The following is a 22,099-nucleotide window of genomic DNA, read 5'->3' on the forward strand; positions in this document are numbered from 1 at the left end:
ATCTTCCACTGACATTTTTTTTTTTTTACATTTGGTTATTTCAGTGTTTATACTGTTAAAACAATGGTATAATGATACATTAGCAAATATCTAAAGAGGTTTATATAGATAGCTCTATCTGAATTTAAAATCTTTTGGTGTAATTATGCTAATTTCATTTAGGATGAGAAAACAAAATGCAATAAGTATGCTGACGAACTTGCAAAAATGGAACTGAAATGGAAAGAACAAGTGAAGATTGCTGAAAATGTAAAACTAGCACTAGCTGAAGTAGAGGATAATTACAGAGTAAGTTCGGTATATGTATAGTTTGAGGCATAGTGTACCTGGTACTTTTGCAAATATGTTAGCTGTAATTTTTACCAATCTAATGGGCAGTTTTAATAGATAATTGGAATTGTATTTTTGTGTATAAATATGTACTACATATTTAGTTGAATGTAGTTAATTATGAACTGAGAAAATAAATACATGCGTTGCCATTGTGGCTTTAATTCTGTGCACTCGGTTAATTAAAATTTTATTTTTAAATCATGCTTAGTTTCTAAGATGAAAAGTGATCATTTCATTGTCCTATTCACTTAGAAACAAACATGAATGTGTATGTAAAATTATTTTAGGGCCTTTACATTTTTGTGGGAGCATAATAATACATGATCAGTAATTTTAAAATTTATGTAAGCTATTAAATGAATCACCAAAATGTTTTACTTGTGATCCTAAAAAATGCAAAGTGATACAATCTTAATTAAAATTATTTTTTGCCAATGTAACATTAGGCAACAAATAAGCCCAAATGGTAAATGTTATTTGTAAGACTGTTAAAGATTAGCAGGCTGTTTAGCTAATTAGTAGAAGATCTTCTCACTTTAAGGAATAAAGTATAATCTTACATATTTTGAGATCTTACATATAACTTGCATATTGTGTGTGTGACTAGAGACCAGGAAGTTCTAAATGATTTAACTTTGCTATATTATAGCTAATTGTACTTACAATCTAATTTTTAAGTGTGGTGTTCTTAAAGACACCAAGAATTTAGGTTTCCCCCCTGGGGCCTGGAGAAGGTGGCACATTATAGATAATTTTACTGGTAGTTCTTTTTATCTTCATCTATTGTCAGAATGAAAATTTCAGACTTCTAATTCATGAGATTATTATTGTTTCTGAGATCCCTGTGGATATTGTTTTCAATGGCTGGCAGCTTCCCTTACTATTTATAAAGTGTGAATACTGAATTTATATGAGCTTTTATCTTTGCATATTGACTCGAAAAAATAATTTAGTAAAATTAAAGCCTGTGTATATATAGAGAGAGAGCTAGTGAGCACACACTATGTTAGCTATTATGTGGGTGATCATACAAGTAAGGCACAATGCTATGTATGTTTAAGGAGTTTATAATCTAATAGGGACTGCTTAGAAGTATAATGGTGATATTCACAACTCTGACATTCAAGAGTCAGGTAGTCATCTGTCAAACTTGTGGGAAGCTAAATGTTTTTAGTTCATTTAGTTCATGATAAAAGTGAGCATCTGAATTAAACAGCATTATAGATTATGCAGCTGGTAAAGATGCTTAGCTTTTTGTTTAGTGCCCTTTCCCTTATTTTGTACTGTTTAGACACAGATACTCACTAGACAAGGCACAATGGGATGAAGTTCTACATGAATGATAAGTCTAATTAATGAAGTACCTTAGGGCTGTTTCCAGTGGAATATTTAGGAGTTAAGCATGGAGAAACCCGACCTTTGAAAGACCAAACTGGAGGGGAGAAGCAGAGCTGGGAAAAGAAAGAAGCATCATTCTAAGCAGATTGAAAAGCATTTATATAGGTTTGGAGGTGAAAAGTGGAGAGCACAGCCTGGAAATTTTGAGCAGTCTTGAGTAATAGGACTTTAATATCTGTGGTGGTATAGATTGGACTTTAAAGATAGATTAAAGCCACATTTTGGGGGGCCTAAAATGGAATTGGAATGCTATTTGCTATTAAGAATTTCCTAGGAGTAAAGGGACCCAACTATAGTAGGTCTTTTTGAAAACAATTTGGTAACCCTGAGAGGATTTACAGGTGGGAAGGGTGTTTGAAGGTAAGAAAATTAGAAGTATTCTCAGAATTACTTGGTAGTAAAGACCACCCCCTTGGGTACCTTCCCTGATCACTTATTATCGAATAGGACATGAAATAATTGAAAAATAAGTTTGTGTTTGTATTCATAATGTGATTGTTAAGTGAATGAATGACTAAAGAGACTGAAAGTGTTGGGGAGTGGAGGAAGAAGAGAAGGAGGAAGTGTTGTAACAAAGCTTCCTTGCTTCAGTCACAGTGGGCTCTGAGATTGGTAATATCCGTTAATAAAAGTAAGAAAAGTAGGTTTGGGACCTTTTGCTCTTAAAGTGTGGAAAGAACAATGAAAACATGTCACCCATCAATTGAAAAGACAGGTTTGGGGAAAGAAAGATGTGTGCCATGTGAGTTAATTGTGATTTATTCCCATGGGGATCATAGTTGTGAAGGCATAGAAAAAGGGAGTTTTCAGGGGGAATAGAGAGAGAAGCCAAAGAAGAAACCTTGGAGAACACTCATATTTCTAATTGTGAAGAAGAAGTGGACACAAAAAAGAGCATGAGGGGATGATATTGTGGGTGAAATTTTATGTAAACTGGGAGAAGTTGTAAGAGTAAGGGAAGTTGGTCAATGATGAGAAGTAATCTAGAGATTTCAGAGAAATACACCAAGAAAAATACACGGGTACGCTAATTGGAATTTTGATAGAATGGTATAGACTAACTCTTGGTGTGTAAGTAAAGAGTAGATAATGAAAAAGATTAATGATGATTTCTTTTTTCAGCTTCAGTTGGCAGAGAAAGACAAAGAAATAAATGGTCTAACTTCACGTTTGGAAAACCTTTCCAGGGAAAAGGTATTGAACAGTGTACTTAAAAATCTTTCAGGGGTCCTTGGGTGGCTTGATTGTTTATGCATCTGGTGCTTGGTTTTGGCTCAGGTCATAGTCTCAGGGTGGTCAGATCAGGTGCCATGTGTGGGACTCTGCTCTTGGCACAGAGACTGCTGGATATCCTTACTCCTCCTCCTGCTTGTGCGAGGGGGTGCGTGTTCACTTCCCCTCAATAAATAAATCTTAAAAATCATGACAGTGAATGATACTACAGCTTTATGAAGCTACACATCTTACAGTCATGTGAAGGTGGCTTTGAAAGAAAGTTATATGAATAAAGACTGAAACAGATGTTAGTACTCCCAGTGGAGAATGTTTACAGTTAAATAATTTTATTTTTTAAAATTATTTTTAGAGATAACGTGTGGAGGTTGGGGGAGGGGCAGAGGGAGAAGGGAGAGAGAGAATCTTAAGCAGGTTCCACACCCAGCACAGAGTCTGATGCAGGGCTTGATCTCATGACCCTGACAGATCATGATCTGAGCTGAAATCAAGTTGAACTCTTAACCAGTGGAGCTGCCCAGGCGCCCCTAAATAATACTTTTAAATATTTTACTTTATACTATGAAGAAAATACTTTATTGAAATTTAACTTGGTCTTTGTTACATATTTTGTATTCAACGGTAAACTATAATGTTTAAATTTAGGAAGAGTAAAAAATCTAAAAATTATACATAATGTTGTCTATCTGGTTTTCTTTTGTGATAGGAAACATTTTAGAAGTTGTTTAATGATTTATAGCATAACCTAACATTGAAACAGCATACATTTATAATGTAAAACATGCTGTAGTGCGTCATTTCTCAGAGTGTAGTTTGAGGTCTTTTGGGGGGTGGTCCCCCTCCCCTTTCAGAGGTATACAAAATTGAAAACTATTTTCACAATACTACAATGTTATTTGCTTTATTCCCCACTGAGTTACATATATATATGTATATATATTCCCCCCCCCAACTGTGTTACATTTACATGCTGGTGTGTGTAAGCAGTGGTGTGTTTTGAATCAAGGCAGTTGCACCAGAGTGCATTGGTATAGTTACCATATTCATCTTAACTATTGCATTCACGGTTTAAAAAAAAATAAAAAGGCCAGTTTCACTTATAATGAAACAGTAAAATAATCTTATTGAAGCTTGACCTTGGGGTGCACATCTTTTTAATATTGTGTGTGATGAAATGGGGAGTAGCCCCAAAGCACTTCTACCTAATCAAGTATGATGGTTATCTTAAGGTGAAGCACTTGTGCAGTTGTTTGGGTTGTGAGCTGAACTAGCTGCTCTTTTCATAGCATATCATTTCCCTATTAAAGAATGACTAATAGACAAAATTTGCTTATTCAAAGTAGGGTATTTGGCAGGTATTTTCTTGAAAAGAAGTGAAGCGAGCCTGTTACTTTATGGAAAAACAATCAGTAGTATTTGTTGCCAATGATAACATTCAAGCTTCTAAGCAAAAACTAGAATTTTGGGAATCTCGTATCTGCTACCATAAGCTTGATAATTCCCAGTGCTTACATTTCTTTCTTTTTGCTCGTGCCCATAGATGTCTATCTTCCATCTTCCTGTCTTCTTACCTGACAGTCATTGGTATGAACTCTTTAGTCAGTGGATTAGAATTTGTTCTTAATTTGATTTTCCTGCAGTCCTAGATTTGGTCAGTGGGAGCATTTTCAAGCTGGTTCCTGATATGCCCCAGTATCAAAAGGGTGATGTTGATTTTTTGAGCACGTAATACTTTTCTAGCATCGTAAGATACCTTAGCTCATCTTGTACCTTTCTTAACTCATCTTTGAAATTTTCAGTTTTTTTGTTTGTTTTTTGTTTTTTTGTTTTTTAATAACTAGGAAGACGCCCTGGTCCAACCCTGGAATTAGTTCTTTTCCAAGGAGTTTCTGGTTCGGTATTAGTGGAAGGTGGTATTTAGAAAACAAAGTATGGGCCCTAGGTGTGTCCATGATTACCAGTGCTCATTGCTTCTAGATCTTTTCAGTGGGCAGAACTAAGAAACATTATTTTAGATACCATGAGTTCTAGTCGAACTCCACATGGTTCTTACTTGCCTTCCTCTTTTCCTATTTGTATATGTGCCTTCCACACTGAGAATCCTGGTGTCCAACAATACCAACATGTATCTATACATTTGCTAAATCTGATAATCCACATAAAACAGTTTCAGAATTGCTAGAGCCATATCACTATCAGAAAGATTCCTGTTAGGAATAGAATTTGAGATTGTTTGAAGTTCTTTTTTTTTTTTTTTTTTTTTCCTGTCTGCTCCACTTGAGTATATTCACATAGCTTTTTCTTTTCTCCCTCTTCCCGTTTTCTCTCCTTCCCTTTCCTTTTCAGTGTGTGGTAACACAAAATGGCAAGTGGGTTAAAAAGACTGTTGCAAATAATGGATTAAAGAAAATTAAAACAATAGGACAAATGAAGAGTGAGAAAATGTTTTTTTAAAATTTCTGGTATGAGGTTTGGCCAGGTGTAGTTAAAACAGTGATGCTCTAATCAGATCTGAGAAGAAGTTGCCAAGGAATACACATATAGAGGCTCCTGGGTGGCTCAGATGGTTAAGTGTCTGCCTTCAGCTCAGGTCATGATCCCGGAGTCCTGGGATCGAGCCCTCCATCGGGCTCCCTACTTGGTGGGGAGTCTGCTTCTCCCTCTCCTACTGCTCCCCCTGCTTGTGCTCTCTTAGTCTCTCTGTCAAATAGGTAAATAAAATCTTTATAAAAAAAAGAAAAGAGAAATATATTCCAAATGCTTCAGACAACTTTTTGAAAGAAACCCAGCTCTAAGTGTTTATTGTGCTTAGAGATATTAGCTAATCCTAGAGAGGAGCAGTCAAGATACTTTCTATATTTTACCTTTATAAAACATACATTTCATATCTGAAAGATTTATATGTATATAATATATATGTATATAATATATATATACATAATTTATATGTATATAATCCTGAGTGATTATAACCACTTGTAAGTTATTATATAAATAGCTGAAATCATATTCAGTAATACAGTGACTGTAGTATGCTGCATTAACAAATTTCCCAAAAACTTAATGGCTCAAAACATTTGTTATTTCACAGCTTCTGTGAGTAGGGAATTCAGGTATGGCTTAACTGGGTCCTCTGGCTTTAGACCTCTCACAAATCTGAAATTAGGGTGTCAAATGGGGCTCAGTCACCCCATGGATATAGATCTTTCTCCAGGGTCATTCAGGTGATGTCAGGATTCAGTTCCTTGCGCTAATAACTGCCAGGGAGCAGACACACTTCCTTCTCTGCCATCTTCCATGAGGTCACTCCCCTTCTCTACTTTGACTCAGGTAAAAGGTTATTCAGAACACCGGGTAACCTTTAAAAATGTAAAACTGATCACTCCCTTGCTTAAAGCTCCATAATGGGCTTCCCGTGCACTTAAGATAAAACCCAAAATTCTTTTTTTTTAAAAATATTTTATTTATTTGACATAGAGTGAGTGAGCACAAGCAGGGGGAGTGGCAGGCAGAGGCAGAGGGAGAAGCAGGCTCCCCACATAGAAGGGGGAGCCCGATGTGGGACTCCATCCCAGGACTCCGGGATCATGACCTGAGCTGAAGGTAGTCACTTAACCAACTGAACCAGAGAGAGTGAGAGAGAGAGAGAGCACATGAGAGGGGGGAGGGTCAGAGGGAGAAGCAGACTCCCTGCTGAGCAGGGAGCCTGTTGCGGGACTCGATCCTGGAACTCCAGGATCATGACCTGAGCCAAAGGCAGTCGCTTAACCAACTGAGCCACCCAGGCGCCCAAAACCCAAAATTCTTTTTTTTTTCAAAACCCAAAATTCTTAACATAGCCTGTGATACTTTGTATGACTGGCCTCCATTTCTCTCTATTCCCATCTGAAGCTACAATGTCTTGTTTCACTATCCTCTATTGTAGTCTCTCTCAGTAGTTCTCGAATTTGAGCTTCCATCAGAATCACCTGTATTGCTTGTTAAAACAGATTCCTGGGTCCATTCCCAAAGTTTTTATTTTAGTAGGTTTGTAGTGGAGCTTGAGATTTGCATTTCTATGTTCCAGTGCTACTGCTCTGGGAACCACACTTTGAGAAATGTTCTAGTCACCCATGCTTTATAGCTCACCAATTGCTTCATTTTCTCAGGGCTCTCATTCATTTCCGTTGCCAGAAATATTCTTACCTACAATTCTTTGTTACTTTGTTGGACTTTTTTTTTTTTTTAATGAGTTTAAACATATGAGAATAGAATGAATTCTGTTGTACTCCTCACCCAACACCAGTAGTTGTTATACTTTATGGCTCTCTTTTATCTGTGCAACCATAATTACCTTCCCTCCTCTCCCCGGAGATATTTTTTCAAGTATATCCTAGAATTTGTATTATTTCCCTCTAAATATTTATTCATAACTACTCTTTTAAAAAACTTATTTACTAGAGAGCATGCATGCATGCTCAGAGCGGGGGAGGGGGAGAGAGAAAGGGAGAGACTCTCAAGCAGACTCCATGCAGAACGTGGAGCCTGACACAGGGCTTAATCCCACAACTCTGAGATCACGACCTGAGATGAAACCAAGAGCCAGACACTCAACTGACTGAGCTACCCAGACACTGCCCCCACCCAACTACTCTTGACTCATCCTTCAAGTCCCAGAATAAATAATAAATGACTCTTTTTTTTTTTTAAGCTTTTATTTATTTATTTGACAGGGAGAGCACAAGCAGGGGAAGCAGCAGAGGGAGAGGGAGAAGTAGGCTCTCCGCAGAGCAGGGAGCCCAATGCGGGACTCAATCCCAGGCCACTGGGATCATGACCTGAGCTGAAGGCAGATGCTTAATCCGATGAGCCACCCAGGTGCTATTCCCCCCCACCCCACTACTCTTGACTCATCCTTCATGTCCCAGGATAAATGACTCTTCTTCAGTAAGGACTTCTTTGACCTTCAGTCTGAAGTACATGCCTCTATTAAACTCAAACCTGGGACCTGTACTTTTATTTCATAGCACTTAACATAATTTGTAATTAATATTTATTTCTGTGCTTAACATCTGCCTCGTCTGCTTAATTGTAAGATCCATGAAGATTGGAATCGCTTCTATTTTATTCACCATTGTATTTGTAGCTCCTAGTACAGCACCTGATATTTGAAGTTAAATATTAGTTGAATTAATTTAGGCACTCTAGCAGAGGCAAACCAGCTAAACAAACTTTTGTGCCCTGGAACTATAAGAGAGGACTCCTAACAAAATTTATTATTGTTTTTAAAGATTTTATTTATTTAGGGGAGAGAGCTAGCGAGAGAGAGCACAAGTAAGGGGGTTAGAGAGAGAAGCAGGCTCTCCGCTGAGCAGAGAGCCCCATGTGGGGCTCAATCCCAGGACCCTGGGATCATGACCTGAGCTGAAAGCAGACACTTAACTGACTGAGCCACCGAGGCGCCCCTAACAAAATCTATTTCTTAAATCGTGGAGGCTTTTTAGGAGAGTTACGAATCAGCCATCAATATTATTTTGCTAAGGTAAGTTAACCACATTCATGTCATACATGTTTTTGAAGGTAGAGGAGGTCTTAACAGGAGTTCTTGACCATGACTGTTCTAACGACCTTTTGATAGTCTGGTGAAATCTGTTTAATATATATTAAATATATTAATATAAAATATATAAATTATATATATTTGACATATATATATTAATATATATTAAAAGATTTATTTTAGAGTGAGTGGGGGGAGGGGCAGAGAGAGAATCCCATGCAGACTTCTTTCCGAGCATGGCGCCACATGCAGGGCTCGATCTCGGGACTCCAAGGTCATGACCTGAGCCAAAATCAGGAATTGCTTTCTTAACTGACTGAGCCACCCACGTGCCCCAGAAATATTTTTAAATGAATAAAGCAAAAAGAGAATCACAATGGAAACAAGTTACAAGAAATAGTTATCAAAATATTAAGTTTATGATGTATGTGACAGGTAGTATATGTGCTTATTTAAAAATGTTAAATAAGGTTTAGTATGTCTAATAATTACCATAATTTCAAGGTAGTGAAATACAAAGGCTGTTTTGAGATGGCTGCAATGACTATAATATGAAGTGAATATATCTGTGATTCTGTAGGTGACAAAGTTAAGGGTATTGCAACTATTGCTGTGTTGGTTTTTTTTTGCCTACATTCATAATTTAAAAAAATGCTAAATTTCAGTTCAAAGTTAGTGGAAAGATACAGATTTATTTTCCTCATCCAAGTTCATTTATCTCCTTAATTCTAAACATGGTCCCTTTGGGGGGTGTTGTGATTGTAAATTTGAGAATCAGATTTTCTGAATCAAGAGCTCAGTTTTCCGATTTCCTAAACAACCTGCCTATAGCTGTCTTGTTCATGTCCCTGTGTTCTGTTTACCCCGCCTCCAGTTTCCCTCATGAGGAATCAAAGCTGCTTGTTACTGGTCCTTTTCTTACCCTGCATCCTATTTGCAGGGGATTTATTGCATCTCTGATGGTAGGGGAGAGGAGTATTAACGTACAGGGAACTCTTTATTATGTTGGAATCTCTATGAAGTTGCTTGACTTACCGTAAATCTTTTAATGAAACCCTCGACTCCATTTAAGTAGTTTATTGTTTGCTTACAGAAGAATTTCACCATGTTCTTCTAAGGTCGTTTGCTTAAATTTTTATAGCAGTTTATCCTATCTACATCTTTTGCTGGGTTCCTGTCCTTTTCCTCTTGACTAGTCTTTGAAATATTTTTTGAACTTACTTTCACTTTTTCTCTATTCACATTGCACTTTCACAATTTTGAATTACATGGCAGCACTTTTTGAGTCATGGCAGGAGATGAGGGAACCTCCATTGAGGACCTGCTGTGTTCTAAACACTCTAATTTCTTAGTAGTCCTAGTCCTAGGGCTGGAGGAGGTAAGTTCTTCAGGGTTATTAGTGCTGGAGCTGACAAGCAAACCCAGGTCAGTCTGACTCTAGCTTACCATGTCATGCCATCCCCCTGCTTGTTGCTAATTCAAGTATGCCCAGTTTCAAGTGTGCCCAGTGTAGCTTTCCTAGAATAACTTTATACTAAAGGGCCATGTTATGACTGTTCAAGAACTGTTAGGCCCATTGTAAAGTAAACTGTATGATACAGATTTGGCACATCTGGCCTTCAGCTTGTCTTTTCTCTTGCTCTTAACATGCACCCTGTGCTCTAGCCATATCATTCACTTACCCAATCCTGCAATATGTTATTATTTTACATATCTTCTGTACTCTTTTCACATGCTTAGGAGGAACTGCTAATTGCTGTATCTCTTCTCAAACCTAAATTGACTTGAATTTTTCATGTATACCAGTTTTGCTTTCAGTGATAATGACTTAACTCTGTTTCAAGGTTACTTCATTTAATGGTCATTTATATAGGTAAAAATTTGCTGACATAGGATCTCATCTCTATTCTCACGGGATGACATTAGCAAAACCAGCTGAGTTTTACTTTACAGATGAAATTTTCCATTCTTATATCTGTGGTTAAAATTTCTGGTTGATTTTTTTTCTCTTTAACAGCTTTCTGGAGATACAGTTTACATGTAATAAAGCCCACCTATTTTAAGTGCAATTTGATGGATTTTGGTAAATATATATATAGTTCTGTAAATATCATTATATTCAAACTGTATAGAGTGTTTCCATTACTGCACAAAGTTCCTTCATGCTTGATTTTAAGTCAACTCCATCAACTACCTCCAGTCCCAGACAATCACTGATCTACCTTCTGCTACTATATAGTTTTACTTTTTCTAGCATTTCATATAAATGCAGTCATACAGAATTTACCCATTCACTGGTTGGACGTTAATCATTTACCAGCTGATGTGTACATATGGATTATTTCTAGTGTTTTGCTATGCATAATGCAGATAACATTCTTCTGTCTTTTTGTAGACATAGGTTTTCATTTCTCTCGAGTAGATTCCTAGTAATGGAATCACTTTCTTATATGACGGATATGTTTTTAAGAAATAGCCAAATTGTTTTTCAAAGTGGCTGTACCATTTTGCATTCCCACTAGCAGTGTATGAGCATTCCAATTGCCCTGTAGCCTCAGTAGTACTTGGTATTACTGGGTTTTAATTTCAGTCATGCTGGTGAATGTGCAGTGTTATTGTGGTTTAAGTTTTAATTGTCCCTGATGACTAGTGGTGCTGGGCATCTTTTCATATGCTTATAGGCCATTCACAAATGTATATATTCTTTAAGTATATATACTTAAAACTGTCCAACATGAGGCTTAAACTCATGACCCTGAGATTGCGAGTCGCATGTTCTACCGACTGAGCCAGCCAGGTGCCCCCATTTGTATATATTCTTTTGTGAAGTGTTGAGATCTTTACCTGTTTTTTAATTGGGTTATCTTTATTGGTTGTATTTGGTTTTAAGAGTTCTTTATATATTCTAAATACAATTCCTTTTTCATATGTCTTGGAAATATTTTCTCCCAAAACGTAGCTTGCCTTTTCATTTTTATTTTTAAATTTTATTTCAATTCAGTTTATTTACATAGTCTATTATTAGTTTCAGAGGTAGAGTTCAGTGATGGATCCATCATTAGCATATAACACCCAGGGCTCATTACATCACGTGCCCTCCTTAATGCCCATCACCCAGTTACCCCATCCCCCCACCCCCCTCCCCTCCAGCAACCCTCAGTTTGTTTCCTGTACTTAAGAATCTCTTACGGTTTGTCTCCCTTTCTGATTTTGTCTTATTTTATTTTTCCCTCCCTTTTCCTATGATCCTTTGTTTCTTAAATTCCACATGAGTGAAATCATATAATTTGTCTTTCTCTGATTGGCTTCACTTAGCATAATACTCTCTAGTTCCATCCACGTCATTTACAAATGGTAAGATTTCATTTTTTTTGATGGCTGAGTGGTATTTTATTTGTGTGTGTGTGTATACACACTACATCTTCTATGGATGGACATTGTTCTTTTCCATAGTTTGGCTATTGTAGACCTTGCTGCTAGAAACATTGGGGTGCATGTGACTCTTTGGATCATTAGGTAAATACCTAGTAGTGCAGTTGCTGGGTTGTAGGGTAGCTCTATTTTTAACTTTTTGAGGAATCTCCATACTATTTTCCAGTGTCTTTTCATTTTTAAAGTATCTTTGAAGAACAAAAGCTTCTAATTTTGAAAATAGTCTAACAGCAGTATTTTTCTTAATGGTTTATGCTGTTTATATCCTATCTTAACAAATTTTTGCCTAATCCAAGGTTACAAAGATTTTCACCTGTTTTTTTCTTTCACTAGATTTATAGCTTTAGCTCTTATGGTTTAGATTTATGATCCATATGAAATTAATTTGGGGGGGGTCGTCTGGGTGGCTCAGTCAGTAAGCATCCGACTTTTGATCTCAGCTCAGGTCTTGATCTCAGGGTTGTGAGTTCAAGCCCTGTGTTAGGCTCCGTGCTGGGTGTGGAGCCCACTTAAAAAAATAAAGTAAAATAAATTGTTTGTATGGTGTGATATATAGTAAAAATTTATTTGTAGATACCTAGGTGTTTTTTTTTTTTTTTTAAGATTTTATTTATTTTTGACAGCGAGAGAAGGAGCACAAGCAGGGGGAATGGGAGAAGGAGAAGCAGGCTTCCTGCAGAGCAGGGAGCCCTATATGGGGCTCGTTCCTGGGACGCTGGAATCATGACCTGAGCCGAAGGCAGATGCTTAACGACTGAGCTACCCAGGCGCCCCGATACCCAGTTTTTTAAGCTTATGCTTAAAAGACTGTCCTTTTCCTTCACTGAATTATTTCTGCATCTGTGTTGAAAATTAATTCACTATGAGTATGGGTATTTTTTAGACTGTCTTATTTACTGATTTATATCAGGGGTCTGCAAACTAACCTCTACAAGCCAAATATGGCTCAGGGCCTATTTTGTAAACAAAGTTTTATTAGCATATGACCATGCCCATTCATTTAGGCATTACCTATGGCTGCAACAACAGAGGCAGATTTGAGTAGTTTTGACAGACTGTGTCCTACAAAGCTGAAAATATCTACTATCAGGCCCTTTATGGAAAAATTTTGCCAGCCCCTAATCTCTGTGTTTATCCATATATCAACATTCTAGTCTCTTGATCTTATAGCTTTATTGTAAGTCTTGAAATCAGGTGTAAGTCTTCCAACTTTGTTCTTTTTTAAAAATGGGCTATTTCAGGACCTTTGCATTTCAGGGTTTGTTCTTGTCAATTTATCAAAAGCCTGCTGGGATTTTGATTGGGATTGTATTGAATGTATAGATCAATTTGGGGAGGAATTTATAAAAATGCCAAGTTTTTCCAGTACATGAATGTGGCATATTTTTTTCTTTTTATTGAGGTTCTCTTTAATTTCTCTCAGCATGTTTGTTGTTTTTAGTGTACAGGTCTTGAACATCTTTTATTACATTTATTCCTAAGTATTTTAATATCTATTGATTCTACTATAAATGGTATCTTTAAAAACTTCATTTTTATTGTGTGTTGCTTACATACCGAAATACAATTGATTTTATATATTGATCTTGTATATTGCAATGTTGCTAAATCTACTCATTCTCCTAGTTCTATAGATTCCTTAGGATTTTCTACATATCATATCCTCTGAATAAAGATGATTTTACTTCTTTTCAGTCTGCCATAATCTTAATCTTGCCTTAATCCACTGTTTAGAATCCCCAGTACAATGTTGAATAGAAGTGATGAGAGCAGACATCCTTGCCTTATTATTGATCTTAGGTAGAATCATTTAGTTTTTCACCATTAATATTCACTGTAGGGTTTTGAAGTGTCTTTTTTCATATTAAGGATGTTCCTTTTTATTTCTAGTTAGGTGAGATTTAAAAAATATATATGAATGCCTGTTGAATTGTGTAAAGTGTTTCTTCATCTATTTAAATGATCATACGTTTTTTTCCCCATTAGTCTGTGAACATAGTGAATTATATTGATTTTTGTATGTTAAACTAAATTTGCTTTGTTGTGATAAAAACCCACTTGGTTGGGCGCGCCTGGGTGGCTAATTCATTAAGTGGCTGCCTTCGGCTCGGGTCATTATCCCCGGGTCCTGGAATCGAGCTCACTGTCGGGCTCCCTGCTCAGCGGGGAGCCTGCTTCTCCCCTCCCTCTGCCTGCTGCTCCCCCTGCTTGTGCTTGCTTTTTCTGTCAAAAAAAAAAAAAAAGATAAAATCTTCAAAACAAACCTCCAGTATCTTTTTAAATACTGTTGGATTTGATTTCTTAAGGATTTTTGTATCAATATTCATGAGGGATGAGGTTTGCAGTTTTCTTGTGATGTCATTGTTTGACTTTGGTATTAGGATAGTATTGGCCTTATAAATAAAGTAAGTTCAGAAGTGTGGGGTTTTGTTTTGTTTTGTTTTTAAGATTTTATTTGCAGAGAGAGAGATACAGAGCGTGCATGCACAAGCAGGGGGAGCGGCAGGCAGAGGGAGAAGTAGGCTCCCTGCTGAGCAAGGAACCCGATGTGGGACTTGATCCCAGGTGCCTGGGATCGTGACCTGAGCCGAAGGCAGATGCTTAACCCACTGAGCCACCCAGGCGTCCCCAGAAGTGTTTTTTTCTCTAGTTTTGAAAGAGTTTATATGGGATTAGTATTTTTAAATTTTAAATTTGGTAGAATTTACTAGAGAAGCAGTCTGGGTTGCTTTTTCTCCTTTGACTTTTTGTTTTTTAATTTTATTTATTTACTTATTTGACAGAGAGAGAGAGTAAGCACAAGCAGGGAGAACAGCAGGCAGGGGAGAAGCAGGCTCCCTGCCGAGAAAGGAGCTAGATGCAGGGCTTGATCCCAGACCCCTGGGATCATGACCTGAGCCGAAGGCAGCCGCCCAACCGACTGAGCCACCCAGGCGTCTCTCCTTTGACTTTTATTAATAACTGAGTTGTAAGAGATTCACAGTTTCCTCTTAGCTCAATAAAAAAGGCAGTTTCTTGGCACAAATAAATTTGGAAAATACATTGGGCTTTATTTTGCCTTCTGATGTTGTATGCGGAGAGGACAATTATGAGAAGTTGAGAGCCAGACTTTTCAGTTGTATTCTTTAAACATAATAGGGAAGTAATTTTATTATATTTTAGCTAAATGTTTAATGCTGCCCTTATTATAAAATATTTGAATGCTTTCTGCCTTTGTTTTTGTTAATTTTAGGAACTTAAAAGGAATCTAGAAGATCAAGCAGAAAGGAAAATGGAAGGTCAGAATTCCCAGAGTCCTCAAAAGATCTCACAGTGTCTCAACACATGCTCAGAGCAAAATGGTCATGGTTCCACAGTGCCACATATACAGCCAGTTCTGCAGTATGGTAATCCTTATGCAACACAGGAAGCCAGAGGTTATTAAAATAATTTTGGTTTGGGATTAACTGAATATGGAGTTTTTTTGGTTTGTATCTTAATGGGATTAGAAAACTGGTACAATTAACTCTAATAGAAACATTATCTTGTAACCGGTAGTTTTAATGTTTAACAGTAACTGGGTTCATCTAGGATTGCTGCAGCACAAAAGAGTAGTCTATTTGCTTATTATATATATTCTTATTTTTAAAAATTACTTGGGTTAAAAAGACGTTTTTGTGATGCATAAAAATGGTTCTTTGTATCCTGTTCATCATAGCTATACACAGAGATTCTAATTATAGTACCAGATTTCACTTCCCAAATTTTTATTTCAGATGGAGCAGATGGTGCTTTTTATCCAGATGAAATCCAAAGGCCACCTCTGAGAGTACCTTCTTGGGGACTGGAAGATAATGTTGTCTGCAGCCAGCCTGCTCGAAACCTTAGTCGGCCTGATGGTTTAGAAGATCCTGAGGATAGTAAAGTAAATTGAATTTCTATTTTTTGAGCCTGTTTCTTTTATTTTTTTGTTTCATGTAGAGAGTTTGTGGAAAAGAGACTGTGTTTTTGTGATTGTGTGATTGTTTAAATTTTGGAAAAACCTGCTTGTATTTAAATTTGGAAAAATCAACCATTAATATGCTTCAGACTTACACTTTAGGATTTATACTAAAGTAAAAGATTAAGTTCAGAGAATGACCTCAGTACTGTAGTTATCAGTTTAATCTTTAAAACAGTTTTTTTTGAGATATAATTGATAACATACCTTTAATTCAGGTGTACAGCATAATGATTCAGTATTTGTATCACGAAAGGATTACTGCAAGTCTGGTTAACATTTGTTATCACATATAATTAACAAATTTTTTTTTCCTTTGTGATGAGAACTTTTAAGATTTACTCTCAGCAACTTTTGAATATATGATAAATTATTAGCTATAGTCACAAATAGTTTAATTTTAATTATCACTAAGTAATTTACTATATTCTTTTGATTGCAGATGTACTAGGTTGGAAGAGGCAGTGTTAATGACAGTTAGACATCATTAGTATTAATCTTTCAGCAACCCAATACTGATAATTTGAGTTAGTTTGTGTAGCATGTCATTTTTATTTTTATTTCATTTAAGAGATTTCTTCACCATTTAATAAGTTCTTTTCCTCATAGCAGCTTTTTTGGATTTCCTATGCATTAAGATGAATTTAAAAGAAATGCTTTATCGTGCTCTTTGCAAGTACAGCAGTATCATGACCTGTTTCTCATTTAATCTAGTTTGCTGCATTTAATTGCTATTAACCTTTGCAGAAACTGATCAGTGTTCAGACAGGCATGATTTTAGCCCTAGTGCTCAACACCCATAATGGAGAAAAATGTATTTCTCCCTCCTGCCTTTTGGCCTCCTATGTCCATTACTGGGAATAATTAGGAAAACTGTCAGAACTTTTGTAGCCTATTTAAGGTCTAGAGTATAATCTTACTGCTTTTTCACACCTTTACTTCACATTTTGCATATTTAATCTGATCATTCTTGGCACAGATGTTACATGTGACAAGCCTTTCTCTTCCGTAGTCATCTGCTTCAGTTTAATTAGCAGAATGTTCTTTCTGATCTGTGTGCTTTGCCCTCCTGCAAACCCATGAGAAGCAGTGTTAGAGTACTGTGCTCATTTGCTGACATGCTTAGATTTGGTAATGAGATGGAAGGACTCTTAATAGGTGCACCTTGGATAATTGTATTTTGCAATTAGAAGATTTCTTTCACTTTAGACAGAAATGAATTTTTATGTACATTTAGACTTTTTAAAAAATCTTGTCATTACAATAACAAAAATCACTTGGAAGTGAAGTATTTTAATGAGTAATTTTTAGAATATATAAAGCAGATTTGAGTTGACCTGATCCTTTTCTCTGGTTCCCTGCCCTGGGAGTAATTAACAGCCACAGGACCTCGGAGTCAGGGTTGAGGCTGCCTGTTCTCTAGTCTACTCCAGTCATATACTTGCCAGATCTCCTTTCTGCACCAGAAATTGGTCCGCTATCAGATTAGATGCCTTTTTTGACTCCCTTTTCCCTAATAATTGCAATGCCAATAACTGTAGCATCATAATTATGATGATGATGATGGCACCAAACATTTCTCAATTTGCCAGCTAGTGCATGGCTTTTTAAATATGTTAACTCATTTGTTCTTCATAGCAGTCCTGTGAGGTAGGAACTATTATGATGTTTTCTTTTATAATGGAGGAAACAGAAAGATTAACTGGCTTGCTTTATCACACAGCTGGTAAGGGTACAGTCAGATGAGGATTTGAACCTCATCAGTGTGGCTATAGGAGCTATGGTCCTAACCACCTATCAAATAGACTAAGCCAGAGGTTCCCAACCTTTCAGTTCATGGCACCTTTGGCGTCTAAGTAAATTTTTTATGATACCGTATAGGTCAAAAGAAATGCTTAACAATTTCCTAACAAGTGTAGTAACCATTTGAAAAAAAAAGTATATACTGAATTGAAAAATTCTTATTTTTCATTCTTAAATAATACTGACGGGATGTATGTGGTTGTTGACCACTGTACACCTTCTCAAACCTTGGAATTGGATTGGACAAACCACCTTCATTTCCTGATTGACATTGATTTTCACAAAGCACATGCTTTACATTTCAGCAGCTGCAAAATAGCCAGCGTCTTCTCAAAGATAAGCTGTCACTGAAAGGAATGTTGAAACTGAGCTATCTTGAACTAGTTCTTGTGATATCTGACAAATGTGGAGTTTTCTGCATATTTCATTAACTTAGAAGATTAAAACTAATCCTATAGTACTCTGTGAATTTGATATGGTGCCCTAGCAATGGGAGCATGGGTCTAAGCCCTTGCTACTCAGAAATACAGTATGTGGACCAACAGTTTGTTTTCTTTTCTTTTCTTTTTCTTTTTCTTTTTTTTTTTTTTTTTTGAGAGAGGGAGAGGGAGAGAGAACCTTAAGCAGGCTCCATGTCCAGTGTCGCCTGACACAGGGCTTTATCTCACGACCCTGTGATCATGACCTGAGCTGAAATCAAGAGTTGGACACTCAACTGCTTGAGCCATCCAGGCACCCTCCAAGTTTCTTAATTTTGATGAAGTCAAACTTACCCTATTTTTCCTTGTACTTTTGTTGTCAGATCTCAGAAACCATTGCATAACTCATAGTTAGGAAGATTTGTCCCTGGGTTTTCTGTTGTCTTTGCTCTTATATTTAGGTTTTTGGTCCATTTTGAGTTAATTTCTGAATGTGGAGAAAAATAACATTTGAAAAGTAATGGAGATCTTGCTTTTCTTTAAGCTTTTTATTTTAATTCCAGTATAGTTAACATACAGTGTAATGTTAGTTTCAGGTATACAATATAGTGATTCAGCTGTGCTGTACATTACTCAGTGCTCATCATGATAAGTGTACTCTTAAATCCCCATCACCTTTTTCACCCATCCTCCCTCCCCTATGGTAATCAGTTCTCTGTAATTAAGAGTGTTTCCTGGTTGGGTGCCTGGGTGGCTCAGTTGGTTAAGTGACTGCCTTCGGCTCAGGTCATGATCCCAGGGTCCTAGGATCGAGTGCTGCATCGGGTGCCCTGCTTAGCGGGGAGCCTGCTTCTCCCTCTGACCCTCTCCCCTCTCATGCTGTTTCTCTCTCACTCACTCTCTAATAAATAAATAAAATCTTCAAAAATAAAAGTGTTTCCGGTTTGTCTCTTTTTCCTTTACTTTTTGTTTTCTTAAATTCTACATGTGAGTGAAATCATGGTATTTGTCTTTCTCTGTCTTACTTCGCTTAGCATTATATTCTCTAGCTCTATCCATGTTGTTGCAAATGGCAAGATTTAATCTTTTTTATGGCTGAGCAATATTGCATTGTATATTTGTATACCACATCTTCTTTATCCATTCGTCTGTCGATGGATACTTGAGCTGCTTCCAGGATTTGGCTATTGTAAATCATGCTGCATTAAACATAGGGGTGCATGTTATCTCTTTGAATTAGTGTCTTTGTATTTTTGGGGTAAATACCCTATGTATAATTACTGGATTGTAGGGTAGTTCTATTTTTAACTTTCTAAGGAACCTCCATACTGTTTTCTACAATGGCTGCATCAGTTTGCATGCCCACCAACAGTGCATGCTGATTCATTTTTCTCCATATCCTCGCCAACACTTGTTTCTTCTGTTTTTGAATTTAGCCATTCTAACAGGTGCGAGGTGATAGGTCATTGTGGTTTCTGATTTGCATTTCCCTGATGATGAGTGATGTTGAGCATCTTTTCATCTGTCGGCCATCTGTATGTCTTCTTTGGAAAAATGTTCATTTCTTCTGCCCATTTTTAAATTGGATTATTTGGTTTTTGAGCATTGAATTGTAGCAGTTTTTTATATATTTTGGATACTAATCCTTTATCAGATATGTCATTTGCAAATCTCTTCTCCCATACAGTAGGTTGCCTTTTAGTTTTGTTATTTCCTTTGTTGTGCAGAAGCTTTGTATTTTGATGTAGTCCCAATAGCTTGATTTTGCTTTTGTTTTCCTTGTCTCAGGAGACCTGTCTAGAAAAATGTTGCTATGGTCAATGTCAGTGAAATTACTGTGCTCTCTTCTAGGACTTTTCTGGTTTCAGGTCTCACATTTAGGCCTTTAATCCATTTTAAGTCTACTTTTGTGTATGTTGTAAGAAAGTTATTGAGTTTCATTCTTTTGTATGTAGCTGTCCCATTTTCCCCAGGACATTTTGTTGAGGAGACCGTCTTTTTCCCACTGCATGTTCTTTCCTGCTTTGTCGAAGATTAATTGACCATATAATTGTGGGTTTATTTTTGGGTTTTCTATTCTGTTCTGTTGATCTGTGTGTCTGTTTCTGTGCCAGTACCACACTGTTTTAATTACTATAGCTTTGTAATATAACTTGAAGTCTAGAGTTGTGATAGCTTCAGTTTTTTCTTTTTTAAGATTGCTTTAGCTTTTTGGGACCTTTTGTTTTATACAACTTTTAGGATTGTTGTTCTAGTTCTCTGAAAAATACTGTTGGTATTTTGATAAGGATTACATTACATCTCTGGATTGCTTTGGGAAGTATGGACATTTTAACAATATTCTTCCAATCCATAAGAATGGAATGTCTTTCTTTTTCTTTGTATCTTTAATTTCTTTCATGAGTATTTTATAGTTTCCAGAGTATAGATCTTTTATCTGTTTGGTTAGGTTTATTCTTAGGTATCTGTTGTTTTTGGTGCAAGTGTAAATGCTGTTGTTTAGAAATGCACCAGATTTCTGTACATTGATTTTGTATCCCATGACTTTATTCATTTATCATTTCTAGTAGTTTTGGGGCAGAGTTTTTAGGATTTCTGTATATAGTATCATGTCATCTGCAAATAGCAAAAGTTTTACATCTTCCTTACCAATTTGGATGGCTTTTATTTCTTTTTGTTGTCTCATTGCTGTGGCTAGGATTCTAGTAGTAGTTGAATAAAAGTGGTGAGAGTGGACATCCCTGTCTTGTTCATGACCTTAGGGGAAAAGCTCTCAGTTTTTCCCAGTTGAGTATGATGTTCACTGTGGGTTTTTCATATGTGGTCTTTATTATGTTGAGGTATGTTCCCTCTAAACCTACTTTGTTGAAGGTTTTTATTGTGAATGGATGTACCTTGTCAAATGCTTTTTCTGCATCTATTGATAATCATATGGATTTTCTCTTTTCTGTTACAAATTTGATGTATCATGTTGATAGGTTTGCAAATATTGAACCACCCTTCCATACTGGAAAAATATTTCAGTTGATCGCAGTGAATGATTTCTTTAATGTAATGTTGGACTCCATTTGCTAGTGTTTTGATGAGGAATTTTGCATCTGTGTTCATCAGAGATGTTGGCTTACAGTTCTCTTTTTTTGTGGTGTCTTTATTTAGTTTTGTTATCAGGGTAATGCTGGGCTCATAGAATGAAATTGGAAGTTTTCCTTCCTCTTCTATTTTTTGGAATAGTTTGAGAAGAATAGGTATTAGGTCCTCTTTAAATGTTTGATAGAATTTACCTGTGAAGCCGTCTGGTCCTGGACTTTTGTTTGTTGGTAGTTTTTTGATTGTTGATTCAGTGCCATTGCTGGTGATCAGTCTGTTCAATTATTCTGTTTTTTCCGGTTTTAGTTTTGGTAGGTCATAGGTTTTTTAGGAATTTATCCATTTCTTCCAGGTTGTCCAATTTGTTGCAAGAGAATATTATGAAAAATTATATGCCAGTTGTTTGTATTTCTATGGTGTTGGTTGTTATTTCTCCTCTTTCATTTGTGATTTTGTTTGAGTCTTTCCTGGGTTTTTTGGGCTTTTTTGGTATATGTGCTTTTTTTTTTTTCCCCACCTTCCTTCTCCCCTTTAATGAGTCTGGCTAGAGGTTTATCGATTTTGTTCTTCAGAGAACCAGCTCCTGGTTTTCATTGATCTCTTCTGTTTTTTGTTTTTTTATTTTCTATATCATTTATTTCTGCTCTAATCTTTATTATTTCCTTCCTTCTGGTTTTGGGTTTTTGTTATTTTCTAGCTCATTTAGATGTAAAGTGAGGTGATTTATTTGAGATTTTTCTTGCCCTTTTTTTTTTTTTTTTTAAGATTTTACTTATTTATTTGACAGATCACAAGTAGGCAGACAGGCAGAGGGAGGGGGGAAGCATGCTCCCCGCCGAGCACAGAGCCTGATGCAGGGCTCGATCCCAGGATGCT

The 22,099-nt window shown here is 36.5% G+C and overlaps 1 protein-coding gene across 2 annotated transcripts in view; it reads left to right on the forward strand.

Moving 5' to 3' along the window:
* The window catches only part of TAX1BP1 (Tax1 binding protein 1), an 83,850-nt gene that overhangs the window by 51,328 nt on the left and 10,423 nt on the right, over window positions 1-22,099 (forward strand). The window contains exons 13-16 of one of the 2 annotated variants that reach the window (XM_027573403.2): window positions 163-288; window positions 2,854-2,925; window positions 15,168-15,351; window positions 15,691-15,839. In XM_027573403.2, the coding sequence (XP_027429204.1) occupies window positions 163-288; window positions 2,854-2,925; window positions 15,168-15,351; window positions 15,691-15,839 (531 nt within the window). The remainder of the gene's footprint in view (window positions 1-162; window positions 289-2,853; window positions 2,926-15,167; window positions 15,352-15,690; window positions 15,840-22,099) is intronic. The other variant, XM_027573404.2, reaches the window with a different exon arrangement.

This window comes from Zalophus californianus, chromosome 12 (assembly GCF_009762305.2).
Source record: "Zalophus californianus isolate mZalCal1 chromosome 12, mZalCal1.pri.v2, whole genome shotgun sequence".
NCBI classification, from domain to species: Eukaryota; Metazoa; Chordata; class Mammalia; order Carnivora; family Otariidae; genus Zalophus; species Zalophus californianus.